The sequence below is a fragment of the Alosa alosa genome, chromosome 3, assembly GCF_017589495.1.
Source record: "Alosa alosa isolate M-15738 ecotype Scorff River chromosome 3, AALO_Geno_1.1, whole genome shotgun sequence".
NCBI lineage: Eukaryota > Metazoa > Chordata > Actinopteri > Clupeiformes > Clupeidae > Alosa > Alosa alosa.
The window spans coordinates 28,815,679-28,834,747 of NC_063191.1; the positions used below are offsets into that span (position 1 = coordinate 28,815,679).

General features: G+C 41.0%; 1 protein-coding gene across 1 annotated transcript; it reads right to left on the bottom strand.

The window, feature by feature from the left end:
- Positions 1-402: 402 nt before the first annotated feature.
- On the bottom strand, positions 403-10,251 carry LOC125291666. The gene is made up of 15 exons (XM_048238488.1): positions 10,170-10,251; positions 9,871-9,927; positions 9,645-9,701; positions 9,296-9,421; positions 9,070-9,159; positions 8,510-8,697; positions 8,378-8,420; positions 8,106-8,184; positions 7,745-7,904; positions 5,401-5,447; positions 3,126-3,349; positions 2,150-2,459; positions 1,865-1,906; positions 1,616-1,640; positions 403-482 (listed from the first exon to the last, which is right to left on the bottom strand). The coding sequence occupies exons 4-15, from the start codon at positions 9,298-9,300 to the stop codon at positions 403-405; spliced, it is 1,293 nt and encodes a 430-aa protein (XP_048094445.1). The 5' UTR covers positions 9,301-9,421; positions 9,645-9,701; positions 9,871-9,927; positions 10,170-10,251.
- Between the last annotated feature and the right edge of the window lie 8,818 nt (positions 10,252-19,069).

Sequence of the window (19,069 nt, forward strand, 5' to 3'; positions counted from 1 at the left end):
GCCTCCACACAACAGGCTCGTAATGATAAACAGAAAGTTGTGAACAGACACACAGAGAGCAATACAGGCCAGGACTTAACACTTGGTCCTTGGATTAAAAAGAAGAAAAAATCAACTGGAAAATTCAACTCTATATGATATATTTTCTTCTTCTGGATTAATGTGCATTTTTATTGTCACACCTTGAACGATCACAGCTATCTCATTGAAAACCATGAGGTTCGTGTATATATATATATATATAAATATATACCTATATATCTTGATATACAGTTCTTATACAATGACAGACAATCCAACAATCCATCTCAGCAGCTAGAAATTTCCGAATCTTGAAGGAGAATGACAGAATCCATCCATCTCAGCAGCCCTGCCTTGTCCTCAGAGGTCCCTGCTTTGTTCTCAGAGTGGAGGGCTCTTGGATGAGAAGGAGAACTGGAAGTCCTCTTCAGACCTGCTCTCAGACTGGTCAAATGGAAATCCTGAAACACACACACACACACACACACACACACACACACACACATACACGTACATGCACACACACACGTACCCAGCATTATATTTTGATCCCTGAACATTACCTGAGTCCCTGTTGCTTTGGATAAAACCATCTGCTAAATTCCATTTCCCTTTGCCTTTACTGCAAACGCGTAGACAACTGATGCTATGAGAACTTCCAGCTTCAGTCAGATAATATGATAATAATAGCTAATTATTACAGCAGAGATTCTATTCAGTACTATTCAAAATTACACAATATTGTACAATAACTAGAAATGTAATGCCAGAGGAATTACAATAGTGGATGGAATGCTGCTGGCTTAATGTTGGTAGAGAGATTCCTGAAAAAAAAACATTGAATCACTTAATCTTTGAGTTCATACAAACCCTCGTACCAAAAAACCTTGTGTGTCAAGGCGTTCTTGAGATATAACACTCAAGGTGTTTTTCAACATCAATCAACATCAAGTCACTTCATCTTTGAGTCCATACAAACACTCATACCAAATTTCAGGCATGTATGTCAAGGCATTTTTAAGATATCGCGCTCAGAGTATTCATGGACTTGACCTTTAACCTCCAACATTAACTCACTTCATCTTTGAGTCCATACAAACACTTGTACCAAATTTGAAGCATATGCGTCAAGCCGTTCTGGAGATATAATGTGCAAAGAATGAGATATGGCTGTGACTTTTATTTTGACAGACGGGACACATTTAAACATCTTGTACAAGTCTCTGGGGGAAAAATGAGCTTTTTGACATTTTTAGCCCCCTATTTCTCAAAAAGTATAAACTTTTAAGAAGATCTGAAAAAATACCTCTCTTGTCCAACTCCAGACCTACACAACGGTTATTTCAACATGTCTGTACGTTAAGCGGTTAGAGTCCCATTCATTTTTGAAAAGGTAAAAAGAAAAAAAGGTTATAATAATAATAAGAAGAAGCCAGGAGATTTCAAGATAGTGGATTCCATCCACTATAATAAAGTTAGGAATGGACATAAATGTCTCGAGGGGTTATTCTGATATGCATTGTATGTATCTATGTAAAGATTCTATTTGATTACTATTGATAATATGTATAATTATTATGCAGGTCATTATTACCTGAGAACTTTGATTCAGATGATTTCTGTAAAGACACAAAAAACATTGATTATCTAACTGCAAGTGCAAGTATAACCATGACCTTGGGGAAGCAAGAGTGGACCAAACACATGGTCCTGGCCCTGCCAACCTTGATCTTCTCTCAGGGAGATCTAGTCTGAAACACCATAGTTCATAACCGTGTCCCTCAGACAAGAAAAATGTCAGGCCAACCAAACTAGAAAAGCCACAAAATATTCCAAAACATACCTTGTCACTGAAATATTCACTTGTGAATGTGAATGGGGTTTCCTAAAAATAAAAATGATAAAGAAATTACAGAAATACCACATCAATGGGTGGCAAACAGAACCCATGAACAGCCACCATCTGTCATGAGACATTAAACTACATGATAATATGGTCACAAAATAAAACATTTAAGATATTGATTTATGAGAATATCAACATCATAACTTTAAATAACAAAACAAAATCAAAACAAAACTACTCAATTACACTATTAATCAATTCAGCTGTTGTTTCTTCCCTCACCTCCTCTTGTGCAGCGGAGCCCATGTCGAATCCGAATCCAGAGAAGGCCGGAGTAGAGGGTTCAGAGGTCATCGAGAACACAAAGCCTGGGGACTTCGCATCGGAGTCGTCACGGCGACCGAGAGGACCAGAGAACTCAAAGCCTGGGGACTTCGCATCGGAGTCGTCACGGCCACCGAGAGGACCGGAGAACTTGAAGCCTGGGGACTTCGCATTGGAGTCGTCACGGCAACCAAGAGGGCCAGAGAACACAAAGCCTGGGGGTATCCTCTCGGAGTTGTCACGGCGACCAAGAGAGTCGTTTGGGCTACTATTAAAGGACACACAACAGCAAGATGTCAGAGAGCTGGGAATCACTGATTGCTAGTAGCCTGGATTTTCCCATGCTGCCTTGCGCGCACGATTTTACTCACGCTGCTAGGCAGCCTGGATTCTAACGGACTTCGTTTTCACCTCAACGAAGGAACCAATCACAGAACGGAGGGAGGGCAGCAAGACGATGATGACATCGGGTCATTGAGGGAAGCCCTCATTTTCAATGAAGCCGAGATTACAGAAACAATGAAGTAACAAGATGTAAAAAGAGAGAAAAAAGTATAGGTATAGGTCTAGGCCTATAAAAACATACAAGACATTGACAAAAAAACAAAAGACAATAAGACAAAAAATGCTAGATGGAGCGGCGTAGTCACCAGCGTTGCCACCACATGACAAAAACATTTCAAAAAATAACAAACAAAAAGTTGACGGACGGAGCGGCGTAGTCGCCAGCGTTCCCGTGACACTAAGACATACAAGACAGACAACACAGCAAATTGAAAATAAATAAATAAAATAATAATAATAATCATGTTAAAATTAGTCCAATTAAACCATAAGTGTATAATAAGAAACTATTCTGTTTCATATTTTCTCATTGCTATCATTCCTATTGGTTCTCCCATCCACAGCCAATCACGCTGGGTTATTGGCTCACCTGAGTGAGAAGGTTGGCGTGGACATAACCGCCTTCATCCTGGAGGGGGGAGTAGGAGGGCAGACGGCAGCGTCCCCAGTGGCCCCCACATCAGAGGCCCCAGAGGGGGCAGCGGTGGCAGGGGCAGTGGGGGGGTCCTGGTCCTGACCCGTGTTCTCCACTGCCACCCCCTCAAGCTCATTGTCCATCTCTTCAGCGATGCCTGACATGTTAAAGCTGTCCTCCTGAGAAGAGCACAACCACGGGTCATGGGGGGCGATAAGAATGGCGATTTACTAGAATACTAATACCTGGATACATGAATTTAACAACTGGAATAACAGGTTTTGTATCAGTACTATCTCCAGAATTGACTTTAAAATCATGGTGGTACTGGGACATGGTGGAACTGCCCTGAACAAAATGAGCAACATGCTCAAAATTCTTTGTATATCATTGACATTACATTACCTTTCAAAAGTTTGGGGTCACTTATATCTTTGTTTTCATCATTAATGATGTAAATTAATTTGTAAATGTAAATGTTGTGGAAAGAAATGGCTGATCTTTAATGCAATAGCTGCATTGCCCATAATCAGCAATCAATCATTCAATGTTCCAAAGACACATTCTGTTTACTAATCTGATATCGTTTTAAAAGGCTAACTGAGAAAACATTGGGGAAGCCTTTTGCATTTATGTAAGCCCATAATGTAATCTGAAACTGCTACCATGATTAAAAAAATGCAACTGATCTCAGCTGGTATTCTGTCTAATGCAGTGGAATTAAATATTTTTAAGTGACCCCAAACATTCGACTGGTAGTGTAGAGTGAAATATTTCAATTCCAACCCAGTATCGCAAGGATTCGTTGCACTGTCACGTTTGGCTAATCTATTATTTGTGCTGGGGTTGGAGGAGCTGGTAGGGGGACAGTTGGTAAGTGTTCTTAACAGTCTTCTGTAATAAACTCCGGGTTCGCTAACTACGTTGTTGGTACTTCGTTTTATGTGTAGGGATCCTCAGCAAGCTACTGACGAAGTTTGGTGCTGTTTTGAACAATGTTACTGGTTAAAAAATGCTCTTTGGGAAGCGTTTATCTTACCGCCCTTAGCTAATCAACTGTTTGCGATTTGGGGCTATAGCGTATACCGGAGCAAGCTCTGTAGTGGTTGATCAACGAAATATACTGTCTCCATGGGGTCAATTTTCGCTGGAGTTACACTTTAAGCTATCAAGCGGGTTATTATATTGAAGATGTATTTTTTTGTATTTTGAATTGTGAATTTATAAAATGCATTGGAATACTTGCAAACATAGAAAATGATTTCATAGCCCACATTTCCTGTTGTAAATCATTCTCCCTTTTTACCTTCTGACCAATGATAAAAAGCAGGTCATTATAACAGCAGGTCATTATAACAGCAGATCATTATAACAACAGGTCATTATAACAGCAGGTCATTATAACAACAGATCATTATAACAGCAGGTCATGATAATTCATGACTTCGTAAGGGATACCTCACTTAAGGGAAGAGGAGAGATAGACTTCTCTGCATAGTCTGTCTGCCTCTTCACCCCCTCCATGTTTGGTACTGTCTGTCCACTAGCCACTTGTACCACTGTCTTTATGCCTCACTGTTTGCGTGCTATATTAGCACATCAGCACACATGCATAACCCCCGCCCCCCTCCATGCCACAGCCGAACTGTGGCCACACTTATGCATTTTCTTAAATAGTTAAATATATAGATATATAGACTTTACTTTATTTCTGCATTGTTGCACTGTTGACTTACTCATTTGCACTATCACCATGACCACTATCACCATTGCACTACCACCATGACACTCATTCACACAGAGCACCTTAGAGCACCTTACCATACCTTACTATGCACAGAGAATCACAGGCTCAGTCCCTGCCTCAGTCATTGCAAGCGCCTCTGATTTATTAATCACCACTATGTGGATACTGTTTTTAGAATGGATTTAGATTAAGTGTTAGTATAATTTGTATTTTGTCATTTTTTAGTATATATATTGTATTAAGTGTTAGTATAATTTGTATTTTTAGTATATTTAGCATTCTTTATCTTCTACTGTCCTTACTGCTTAGTTGTGTTTTTATATTATATACTTTAATTACTCTTTCTGCTGTTAAAGAATGTGTTTGTGTTGTATGTATGCTGCTGCTGAGACCTTGAATTTCCCCTGGGGATCAATAAAGTATCTATCTATCTATCTATCTATCTATCTATCTATCTAACAGCAGAGACACTGAGGGCATCACCTGTTCCATCTCTCCCTGCTGCGCCTGCTCTGCTACCTCCCTCTGCACTGCAAACACAACAACACAACATATGAACACAAACACAACAGCACAACACATATGAACACTACACAACAACACAACATGTGAACACAAACACAACAACACAACATGTGAACACAAACACAACACAAACATATGAACACAAACACAACAACACAGCACATATGAACACAAACACAACAACACAACTCATATGAACACAAACACAATACATGAACACAAACACAATGACACATATGAACACAAACACAGGGCTCATGCAAGAAGAGTAAAATGGAAAAATGATTACTTCAAATGTTACATTACAATTAAGGCTTTAACAGCAAGATTGTAATATAAAGAGACCTCCAATGCAACCTAATAAAGAGACAAATGGTTTATGGTCAGCTGTGGTCAGCTGTGGAATGGACACAGAAGTGTGCTTACATAAAAGTTACAACGTGTTGAAGTTTTGTTGCTGAAATGTTGACAAGATATATGTTATATGGTGGCGTGGGAGCTATGTTTAGTGATTGACTGAGGTTCATGAGGTTCATCTTATCCCAACCATGTAAACATCTCACACAACAACAACATACTGTAGCCCTGATACTGTAGCCCTGATACAGACTTTAGCATTTGGCTGCACACACACAATGCACATAGCACACACACACACTTCCTTTTATCCTTTCAGCAAAAAAATCATCTCAAATTAACACTACACTAACGGTCGATCATGGCAGCAGCATGCAAAGGCAGATGGGTGATTGTTCACCTGCTCTTTTATTTTAAGAATGCTATACGCCAGGGGTCTCAAACTGAAATGAGCTGGGGGCCAATTCTGCCAACGTCATCTGATTGGAGGGCCGGCTATTTCTGAAAATGCAATGTTCTTTTTTTCAAATACCACACAAAACTGCAAACAGAAAGTGCAAGTGTTTTTATCTAGTTTTAGACACCTGTGCTAGCAACCTTAGCTTATAAATAAAATAATGATAAAATAAATATTAATACAAATTATAAAACAAATGAAAAGCATAAAGGTATGTGTGTTTCACACCAAATAAAAATATTTTCCTCTCATAACTTTTTTAAACCTGGCAAACTATAGGCGTCAGGGTTAAGAAAGCAACACCATTGGATTTTTATATCAAAATTTCAAAAGGCCATGGCTTGAAAGTGGTCAGAGATAAAAGTCCTACTGTAAATGTAAAATCTTTGAGTAAAACAAAAGTTTATGAAGAGGGTAAATTTACCCATCTAATTTGCCACTGGATGGCAAGCACCTCAAATTATGCACCTTTCAGTAAATACTGGATGAACATATTTGAGCAGGTTTACTTTCCTTTTTTCATATTACCCACATAACAAATTAACAGGAAAACACCTAAGATGTATACTAACACCTAAGATGTATATGGTTTCTAAACCACAAGGCCTACAATAAAGTATTCTGGTCAAATCAGTTCCTATCGCGGGTATCTGAGTACCCAGAAGTTCGCATCATATTGCAGGTGACTTTGTACTTCAGAGCCCTATTTCTACTAGCCCTGCTGTCTGTACCACATCCATTACGGACACTATCATCACGATTACCAGTGCAACCTCCAAGCTATGTTGGGCAGAGGGTCGAAAATAAGCATGGTATGCTTAGTGGACACCGTCGTATACACGCAGACGCATCTCCATTCAATAGACGATCGATCATAATCTCCAAAAGGATATTCTCCTTCAGATTTAAAATAGGTGAATAACATAGCCTACCTAAGACTTCATCACACGTAAACGTTTTTCAACATTTGGTGTAGGCCTATTTCTGCTTAATTTCTGCTTCAATTTATGCAACACTATGGCCTGCATCGCTTCCGCGTCATTACAAATGCACGGCTTTGTGTTTCTCGCTAATACAAGTATTTCCTGAAAACTTTTGCGCAGCGATTTTGGGTTTGAATTAAGCTCTGGATGTCTAGCACATAGTGGAGCAGAGTACAAATGAGATTTGTCACCGTACTTGGAACTATTGTCTATTTTAATCAGTATCGTTGTTTGTCGCAATTAAAAAGTCTCAGGGGCCAGATTACATTATTATTTTGACATGCGTCGCGGGCCGGAATTGGGCCGGGATGTTTGAGACCCCTGCTATATGCGCACACCAACACACACACACACACACACACCACACACACACACACAGACACACACACACACACACACACACACACACCAACACACACACACACACACACACACACACAGACACACACACACACACACCAACACACACACACAGAGACACACACACACACACACAGACACACACCTGCTCTGGCTTCTGGGCTGGTCCACACAAGGCCTCCCCCTGGGCTTGGTCCTGCTGCAGCAGCTCTGCTTTGGTCTCTGTCGGGGTCGCCCGCCCCCACTTCCTCCATCCTCTCCTCTCCAAACCCAGCATCCTCATCCTGGCCATCGCAGCCAGCGCCCTGGAGGAGGGGGGAACATGGACTTAACATGCGTTTGTGTGTGAGGTGTGGCTGTCTGTGTGTATGTGTGTGTGTGTGTGTGTGTGTGTGTGTGTGTGTGTGTGTGTGTGTGTGTGTGTGTGTGTATGGTTAAGACTTGAGTACAAAGGACAGAACAGAACAGCATTTTATTTTGCTTTGTGTGAGTAGGTGTGCAGGTACCTGTGACAACTGATCCTTAGCGTCCACTGATGGCTCAACCTGATCAACCAGCTGAAGTTCCACCTGACCTAATGACACACTTTTCAACAAATTCCAACCATGTAAACACACAAGAAGACTGAAGACTCTGATCCGAATGTAATGCACTGCTGTAGGCTAAAGTACTTATTAGATCTCACAAATTGTGTTTGCTGAAACATATTTCAAATTTTGCAATCACATTAGCTACTTTTAAAATGAAAATACAAGTAAAAAAAAAATACAAAATGAACCTTTCCTCTGGATTCTCTGGAGGGGCTGTAGAGACTGATGCACCTGCAACCAAGACAACCAGATTTTATGTTTATTTTGTTAATTTCTGAGCGCCTTATTGATAACAACTTTTGATCTTTTCCTATCTGTACCCTGTAGTGCCTGCCGTTGTTTCTCCCCCGCGGCTATGCGGTCCTCCCAGACCCTGATCCTCCTCTCGATGTCCTCGTTGTCTGCCTGGATCCGCAGCAGCTTCTGGGCAAGCGGGTGCTGGTGGTACTGCTCCCTGTGCTTCTTTAGCACCGCCTTGTAGCCCTCCACACGCTCCTGGTACATTTTACTTTCACAAATAAAAACAAGGTAACACTTTACTTGGGACAGTCAGCCCACAGAGACTTACAAAAGATCCAAGTTCAGTATGCAAAATTGTTGTTGAAAAATTACTAAACATCACCTTAAATCCAGCCCGTAACCTTAACCATAATTTGCAGTTGCTGAGTGTCAAGAGATAGTTTGTTGATACTTTGAGCATCTGTTGTTGATACTCTGAGCACCATGGATGGACTATCAAAGTAAAATGTGACTGAAAATGCAGTCAAAAATTGTGTGTGCATGCAGCTACTGACAGACTGAAGACAACTGGAGACATATGGAGAGGCCTATATGCCATTTTGTACACATTGGGGATTTCATGATCTTTCAACCGACTTACGTGTCTCGGTTGCAATTTTCTTGTCTGCGCTCCAGTTCGCTCTCCAAGACTTTCTCATACTGCAGCAATAAGCTGTGAGTTCTCTTCAGGCTACAATAGGAAGTATGGTTATGGTCATCTTATTCAAGTGCAGTTGGTCTATATTGACATTTTGACAGCATACATTTTTTGTCAATGTTATGTATGAAAAACTAACAACATATCAGCCCTGTTCTTAGTTCTTTACCCCATAGTGTTCTCTTTGTAATGCTGAACTGTCTTCTGTTTCTCTGTAATCTGCTCGTCGAGTTTCCCAATATGCTTTTATTCTCCTCAATGTAAGTCTTCTTCTGTTGAATATTTGCTCTGCACACTGGAACATGAAATGACAACACACACCACTGACAGCAACTTTTGTGGCAGAGCTACTCACCTTTGTGTCCTTAACAAGGAGGAATGTGTGAATGAATGACAGTGGATGCAACATTTAACGTTAACATTGCCTCAAATCATGTAACTGTTGTTGATGTAGCACAGAATGCAGGATGAAACGTTAGCCTGCATATATTTATGTGTGTCATTTAACTGTTACTGACCTTGAATGTGCATCTGTAGATCATCTTTCTTTACAGATAATTCTCGAGTCTGCAGAGCTAGACAGAAAAAAAATTGATTGGGCTACATGGGGTGAGTAAATTAACATAATCCTCTCAGTGAGTCAGGTAACTGTTATGTCACTTAGCAGATATGCTAATGTCTCATCAGTTATCCAGCTAATGTTAATCACATGAGTTAATGTTCAGTTCTTATACTGTGACTTACCTAACTGTATTAAAAGATTATCCAAATTTTCCATGACATTTTCGTCCGCCATTTTGTCTGAGGAAAGAAAAAACTTCAAAAGTTGATCAAGGACTTCACCTTCACTTCTTACGGAAATTAGTTAGCTGGCTAAATTATCCTGAAGCTAGCTAGCTTCTAGCTAACTAAATCCTCCAATTTGTTGTCTGTGTTAACTTAACTAAACAGTTCATTTATAGCTCAACTGCACTGCTTTTTAAAACAGCTATGATGTGAAATATTGTTATTATATACATTTAAATAGTTCGAGACATTTGTACTTTGATAAATACAATATGCTGTGGCTAACAAGAAACCCTGAGAGTTGACAACATCTAGATTGAAATCATGAAAGTATTGCGGAACTTGCTTGCTGAGCTCGTGACAGTGTAACTTACCGCTTCTTCATGCTTAACTGTATCACTCATAGACTGTAGTCTCTGGTATCACCACATTCTCTGGTATCACTAATCTATAAAGAATAGATCAGTGGTCACCTGGTAGTGCACTCTCATTGGCTAGTCAGCACATCTGTCAAAGCCATAGTTTTATGCTTTGACTTTATTGTCATAAGTGCTCTCTTTTAGTGCATTTATCTAACCCATTGTCATTCTCCCATATTTGGACAGGATGGGAGGGGACGCAGGAAAGGTTTTAAAAGCCTTTTGGGAGATGGAGTCACTGAGCAGGCTACAGCCCACACTAGTGTACACAAGGTAAGTCATGCAGAGCAGTTTTTTCCCCCCATCTTTTTTTTTCTAGAATTATGATTGTTTTCTGATCTATTTAGACAAAAGGAAGCTTTAGAATCTAGGTAGATAAGTGAATTCATAATTGTTCTAATTAAAGGTGCTCTAAAGGGGTTTACATTTGTAGGAGTGGAATTGTGGATTGATACATGTCCATTGATAATTATAAAACTGCATTTAGAGATGTGTACATAGGAAACAACTTTGGGGTTCATCAATATGGAATTGTTTATTTGTCAGACATACAGTGTGATAAATGATGTCTTGTATGAATACTGTATGCATTTTTAACTTTGTCCATTGATTGCCTATAGCCCTGACTGAAGGTATTTATTTATCTGTTGCTCTCTCAGAGATATCCTCCACACCCAAACAACACTGAGGAGGCTGTGATGATGTCACCCTGGGGGCTCCTCGTGTCTGGGATGTTTATTCTGAGCAGGGCACAGGACTCTGGCTGTCCAAGAGACTGTCCAAAGACACCTCCTTCACCTGCACCCCCGCTCCCAGATTGTCCAGGGCCAGACTGTCCACCAAAGCCACCCCCAGATTGTCCAGGGCCAGACTGTCCACCAAAGTGTCCAGGAGACTGTCCACCAAAGTGTCCACCGAAATGTCCTCCACAGACCCCAGAGTGTCCATCCTGTCCATCAACCCCAGGTTGTCCATTCTGTCCATCAGAGCCCACATGCCCTGATGACAAAGACTAGCCTATGAGTCCGGGTGGCCGCTGTGACCGTGAGTATGTCCAAAAAGGGGGTTGTCATGGGAACCTGGCCTCAGAATCACGATCAGCGTCAGTATTCTGGAATACGGCATGTTAGATTGCTCTAGGGCATAATAAGGAGTAGCAACAACAATCATTGGATGTCATGGACAATCTGGAAAGTACATCAGTAGCTCAAAGATGATGAGCATCCAGTTAGAAACTTTCTACATTTCTAAGTTTATTTGCTTAAATTTGTTTAAATTTCAGTTATCCATGAGAGCAAACAGACAGACAATATGACAATACAATTCAACAAACAAACCCATTGACCCAGAATGACAATAAATAATAACCTAAAATATTGTATGGTGATTTGGCAGGATTGTTCAACTACTTGACATTGTTTTATACTTTATGTTTGATAAGTGGTTGTAGTAAATCTTGAAACACCTTTCAGAAATCAACACAGATGTTTTAATTGATGACTAACTTACTCCTTACTCAAACTGTTTCCCCCACAGAGGTCCAGTGTCTAATGCTAACTTCCTTCAGGCCATACCCCCAATCACCTACATTGGGAAGAGCACACACGTGGACTGCGCCCTGGACAACATGACCAGAGAGATCCAGAATCATCAGCACCATCCAGGGAAGCCGATGCACTTGGTGGTGGTCGTCACGGATGGCATGGAGAACGGCTATCTCTGCGGAGGGATGAAGAATGCAGCGGAGCGTGCCAAGGATCTGGGCTACCAGCTGTTTGCCGTCGGCGTCTCCACAGTCGGCAAGAATAAGGAGGGCCTGCGGCAGATCGCCAGCTCCCCTGTGGCGATGTTCAATGGAAACCTTGTGGCTGTGAATCTGACTTCAGGGACAATTAGCAGTGCAACTATTGATCGGATTGTTGAGGCAATGGTAAGCTAAGCATGGTTTGTGTCGTCACTGCCAGGCATGGATTAACATGTGATCCATCTATTTTATGCAACATGGTAATAGCCAGATGGCCAAATATCTTAAAATCCAAATGCAAGTAAATGTTGTATTGCTTTAAGACTAAATCTTTCTGTTCTTTGAAAAAAAGTACCCCAAATGTTTTGCATTCTCACTGCAAACTGCGCCTTCAATATTTGACTATTTTTCCATGACATCTTGCGACATTACTGTATATCTTTCATCTCTCCACAGAAATACTTTACCTTCCTTGAGGTGAGACTTGACACATGCTCAGCAATAGCACAGGATGTTAACAATTTGTGTACATACTGTAACATTAATGATGTTTTTTCTGGAAGGCACAAATATTTGCAAAGTGCCTCATGCGGAATTCCTTTGTTTTGGTTTTGTATTTGGGTATGTATGAGTCCTGGATTATACTTGTGTAACACTTTAATTGGGTAGTGCTCCAACTTTACAGATGATTCATCATTCCTTTCATCAATCATTTAACTCTTCATTGACCATCACCTTAACCAACCCCCAACCCCAAACCTTAACATTAATCACACATTGTAGGTAACAGTTTTAACAGATAGCTTGACCACTACTGTAGGTGGACAATTCCATGGAAAATTATTTTTTTTGTAACATCCATAACGCCAATAAAATGTGATGGTATGGTATGGTGTGAATGATTACATGAAATTTGAGCATTTGCTATTTTTGGCTGAAGAATGTAAATGAGAAAAAATGCACAAAAAATGAATGTTATCATTCACATCATACAAATGCCAAGGCATTTCACTGGCGTTATGGATGTGACAAAAAGTCAATTTTCCGTGGAATTGCCCAGGTAGTCTAGAGGGGATTATCCAAATAAAGTGTGACCTAAACTCTCTTTGTCTCTGTAGTGTGTCAAACATAAGTGTGTTGAAATTGATGGCGCTCCTGGTCGTAAAGGTGCTAAAGGAAAAAAGCTATGCAGCAACGATGGGCCAATGGGCTGTCCTGGTTCGAAGGTAGACTTTTCGATTAGAGTTCTTCTATTAGATTGAAATGCCATCCAGAACTTTTCTGTTTAAGTTACTGTCTTACTATTCCATCCTATATATACGCTTTTTGTGTCTTTTTCAGGGTATATGTGGGCCGAAAGGACCAATGGTGAGTTGACCTAACGCAAACACCCCTGTTAATAACATGTGGTCTGAGGTCAAAGTCTAGTTTGCTCCAGGCCTACAAGGTTAAACTGGACAGAGGCATAGAGCTTGTTTATGTTATACATATATTTCATGTTATTTGTACAATTACCCTTGATAGCAATAATGCATGTTGTTTTCTAAGTCAAGCAATCATCACTTTCAGTGTCTAATTTTAAATAATCAATTCTCTTACTGTTTTCTCAAACAGGGAGATGTTGGAGGCCAGGGATCAAAGGTATAGTGTCCAACTACTCTGCGTGTAGATAGTATGTATGCAAGGACATGTGTAGGCATAAACACAGACAACCCTAATTCCATTGTTGTGCAGTTGGTAAGCTACGAGTAAAGTCTGCCAGACATGAACTAAAGCTATCATGTGGTATATGTTAGCGATAGTGTTAACACTGCGCTGACCTAAACATGCACTAAATCTATCATGTGGCGTGTGTTAGCACTGCGCTGATCACTCATGTGTGCGTTTTGGGTGTTGATCATGGAAATAAATTAGCAAAATATTTGATTAAATTAGCTTCGGTTCATTGCTCATTGCCAATTTAATAAAACAAGCCCATAACATTTTTTGTCACATTCAGCAATCATCTCCTCGCAACTGCTAGATGCCTATTCTGTGAGAACACTGTAAAAAAACCTGTGTCTGTAGGCAGCCCAGGCTCCGAAAACTGGAAACAAACAAAGTGTCCTGTCCCCAAACAAAAACAAAAGCCTGTGTGGAATTTCTCTAGGAATACTTAAGGTAGGGGTGAGCTACCTCTCCGACATGTTTCGTTTGGTTAAAATATAACGTACGTTTTTTGCACAAAATCATCTGTTAATAAATGTAAACAGAAACACAAATAAACGTGACTTCCTGCGAAATCCCTGACTCTGCCTTTAATTTGTTTAATTATGGATATTCTGGGTGAAACTCTCTGTCCTGACACAGCATTTTCTCCAATGCATAGGGTGGGATGGGAGACACTGGCTGGAAAGGAACAGATGGTCAGAAGGTAAGGCCTGAAGAGAAGCAAGCTTGGTGAAACACCAAAGGGCTGATCTACTATTTTGGGAAAGGATCTTTGTGTGTGAATGATTATCTGATATGCTAACCTCTACCACTGTTCGCTGTGAGAGATCCCATTGATGGTGGTTAGAAAGGTTCTCTCTTTACTGTAAAGCTCTTTGGGCTTGGAACCGAAGGATTGCCGATTCGATCCCCGACTAGTAGGGACGGCTGAAGTGCCCTTGAGCAAGGCACCTAACCCCTCACTGATCCCCAAGCGCCGCTGTAGCAAGGCAGCTCACTGCGCCGGGATTAGTGTGTGCTTCACCTCACTGTGTGTTCACTAATTCACGGATGGGATAAATGCAGAGACCAAATTCCTTGTATACGCAAGTATACTTGGCCTAGAAACCTGATTTACATTTACATTTTGTTACATTTACATGATGCATATTTTGTCATCTGTACCTCTAAACGATACAGAAATGATCAATATTAAAAAGGTGATGTGGTATTTCAGGGCAGGATTGGTCCAATGGGAGCACCCGGCTGTAAAGGGGACCCAGGAGTCCAGGTTGGTGAAATAAAGTGCCATCATCTTAATGGGTGTCAAGGAACATAATAACTGTGTATGAGTCTGTGTACGTTTAACCATTATGTACTTTCACTCTGACAGGGCCCTTCTGGGAACCCTGGACCAGCAGGTGTTTGTTTGTCACAAGGAACCAAAGGAGACAGGGTGGGTCTAAAAGTGTTATTTTTTAAATCACCTGTCCTTTTCTGTATTAGGTATATCTCAGAATGTTAAAGTAATCCTGTTCTGCGATCTGGTCCTGTTTAGGGGGTTAATGGACGTCCAGGCAGACCAGGCCCTCATGGGCCACAAGGAGATGTTGGACCAAAAGTACATCAGATCTCAGTCATGGCCTCTCATTCCATTATACTGTTCCATTTTAACTTAAAGACACCCTCAACAGTTTTTGGACCTTAACATAACCTTTCCAAAATCATTTTGATGGCACATAACCTCATAACATGACGAACGGCACTTCGGTCATTGTCTGAGCGGCCCTCTGTAGGTGATTATCGACCTAGCAACTGTCTAGTTTTGGGTAGGAAACCTTCCCCCCTCCAAAATCGAAACAGAAAAGAGCTACAATGCTATAGGTATTCGGAGATCTCTTTATTCAGACTGCTGTCGGTGCATTTCCTCTATAGTATTATTATATCGGAGTTCTGTTCATACTTTCTTGTAAAGACGCATATTTAGTTTATTTATTATTGCGCTTCTCAACTGTAGGGAGACCCCAAGAGCAAACCTTGTTAAGGGTGCCTTTAAAATACTATGTGCACATTCATATAATGGCTATAATGAGTTTTGGCTTTGACTACACCAAAACTAATATCAATACATGAAAACATCGGCATCATCAGAATAATGGTGATGATAATGATGGCCATGATAATGATAATTTAATGTAATAATGTGATGACGTAATATGTATTTCTACTCCCTGCACCAGGGAGATATGGGGGTACCAGGGAAAGTGCGCTGTCCAGGGATGAACGGGACAGAAGTGGGTGACTTAAATATTAAATTTGTATATTTTCTCTGTTGTTTTGCATGTTTCAAATGTTCTGTAACCTACAGCCATTTTTTTCAGGGAGACCCAGGAGTAAAGGGACAGAAAGGACACGAGGTAATCATCTGAATCATAATTCTACAAATATAAGACCACACCAACCAACGCAGCATTCCGTAACAGATTGTATTCAGCAAGTAACGCAACTGTGAAGTGTAAGAATTTGCTGTCTTATCCAGGGCACTCGGGTAGATGTTGGAATCAAAGGCACCAAAGGACATGTTGGATGGAAAGGAGAGAAGGTTTGGTCACAGATTCTGTAAACTCTGACGGGGCTAAGTCATACAAAGGTCCACATGCAATTTACAGTAATGTGCAAAAATGCATTAATCAGTATGTGTCACATTTGTTCACCTTGGTGGTGTGAGACCCTTCCTCTTTCAGGAAGTTGAGTACCAGCAGGTAAACAAAAACAAATACAGACTCATGGTTCCAGACAGAGGAAATGCTATGGCTTCTCTCACTGTGTTCAGGGGGATCACGGATCGGAGGGGTTTTGGGGATTTCCTGGAACACCAGGCACTGCAGGATGCAAAGTAAGAGTTTAAAGGAGAAATACGGTTTTCACATAGATGTCAGTTTCTCAAGGTCACAGAGTATTGTCGATATGAAACACGTATCACGCCCCTCGATTTGCAGGGGCATTGTGGTCCTCCAGGTGTAAGAGGACCGCCAGGGGAAAGAGGGTTTCCTGGTGACAAGGTGAGCCTAAACCTGATGCATCATGGGAATTCACTTGAAAGTGTGGCGTTGATTCCTGTACATCACTCAAATCTTAAGGGTGAAGGTTGGGTGGGGCACTTAGTATCACCACACCCAAAGGATTGGGGTCAAATCAGCTGTGGAGGCCAAGAAGCCATTTGATTACTTCAGGTGCATTGAAGAGAGGGAAGCAATTTGATTGGCAGTTGAGCTCAAATTTTAGCATTTCACTAGAAACCATATTGTTCAACTATATGTTTAGACACAAATGAATGAATCTGAAATAGACTCTATTGTGTTTTTAGGGTTCTACTGGAGACCCTGGAGACGACGGTGCCCAAAGGGGACGTTGGAGCCCCAGGACCAAAGGTATAGCAACAGATAGAACAGTAGCACAAACACCTGTTGACATCACAGCCAAAAACAACAAAAAAAATAAGTTACATAAAGTTTTTTTGTCTTGCTACCACTTCCACCAGGGTGACCCGGGGAGAAACGGACTAAACAACCCAGGAAGAAAAGGTGAAAGGGTAAAACACTTTTTCTGCCAAGTTGCCAAGACTCCCATAGTGTACTACCTACCTTTCTTACAGAGTACAGCATTGTATTGATTCTTTGTGTTATTTTACAAATAATGTGAGGGTATGCCTTGCAGATGTGTGTGTGTGTTTTTTTTATTCATTTGTAAATGTGATTTGTGTGTTTGTCTGGTCACTCAGGGCTGCCAAGGAGGCAAAGGAGAGATGGGTCCAAAAGGTTCTAGAGGTGTCTGTGGGATGAGAAGGAATTTTGGAACCAAAGGACCGAAGGGAGATCCGGTGAGAGGCCTGTTTGGGGTTCTTCAGTTCTGTAATTACCAACAGCTAAACATATGATCTGCTAAGTGCTTTTTGTCAAGTTAAGTTTAATCATTTGAAATATCCCACGGTTGGCCCAAAGTTCCTGATCTTTACAAGTTTGCTTTCTCTCCTCATCAGGGTGAACCAGGACTACCGGGGGAACCTGGCGACAGAGGATTTTCTGGAGAACGTGGTTTCCCTGTAAGTATTGAGTATGTGTACCTGTAATACCTAGTTAACAGAAGCTTAGGAGGTTAGGAAGTTCCCAAATACGGTAATCTCACACCTGAACAGAGATGCACAGTAATGTCTTTGCAAAGACATGATATGTCAGCCTGGTACACTTTATTGAGGATTAGGTGAAAGACATGATATGTCAGCCTATGTAACAGCGTTGAAGTCATTTTGATGGTTAACCTACTTGTAATGAATGGCGCGCCTTCCCAGTTGTAGGCTACCACTACCCATCTACGGAGAACCAGTCTTTCCCTGGGCCTTGAGTCCCTGATTTCTCTGGGCCTTGAGTCCCTGATTTCCCTGGGCCTTGAGTTCCTGATTTGTTTTAGCCCCTTATTCCAGATTTGGATACCAGTTTACACCCTGGAGTTGACAGCATTGACATGTCGTTTGATTAACATTATTATTATTTTTCTTCTCTCCATAGGGGGACCGTGGTCCAGAAGGTCCTGGGTCCAATGGAAGTCATATTTTAAGACTGATTGGTAAAGTGGATTAGTACAGCACTAAAACTATAATTCTGTGTATGCTTCCCCAGGATTGTGACATCATGAGCTACATTAGAGAGACTTGTTTGGTTGTTGTGGTAAGTGGTTTAAAAACAAAGGCTGATCATCAATCATGGTACATCTAGTACATACAAACATACCTTTGATATATATCATTATTAGAATGGCTACAGGTGAACTGCTCAGGATATTGTTGATATTATCATTTCTGTTGTTTCGACAGACTGCAAGAAGCAATGCGGTGCTCTGGACATTGTGTTTGTGATTGACAGCTCAGAGAGTGTGGGGCTCACAAACTTCACCCTGGAGAAACACTTTGTCATCAACACCATCAGCAGGCTGGGCTCACTGGCACCGGACCCCAACTCAGGCAATGGTACACAACTCACACGAGCCATGATATGATTATGTACAGTTTGAGCCTGTTGGACAGGACATGGTATAGTTTATACTGAAATTATGATTCATGCTTTTGCAAGTTATGTCCTCAACAGTAGACCTACACTACTGTATAGGTGACTACAGAACCCTAGAGTATGGAACCTTTTGTCTCTTTTTTTAAAGCATTAGGAGTTCTGGAACTATAAGCGCAAGAAGGAACCAGGCATGGATAACAGCATAATTCAAATCCAACAGCACTTTATTCCTTTCCTCTTAC

Excerpts from the sequence above, each read along its gene's own strand:
- LOC125291666 (XM_048238488.1), bottom strand. Across the intron at positions 8,698-9,069 it reads GAAAATTGCAACCGAGACAC|TAAAATGTACCAGGAGCGTG; the intron begins GTAAGTCGGTTG and ends TATTTGTGAAAG. Across the intron at positions 7,905-8,105 it reads CTAAGGATCAGTTGTCACAG|GGCGCTGGCTGCGATGGCCA; the intron begins GTACCTGCACAC and ends CCCCTCCTCCAG.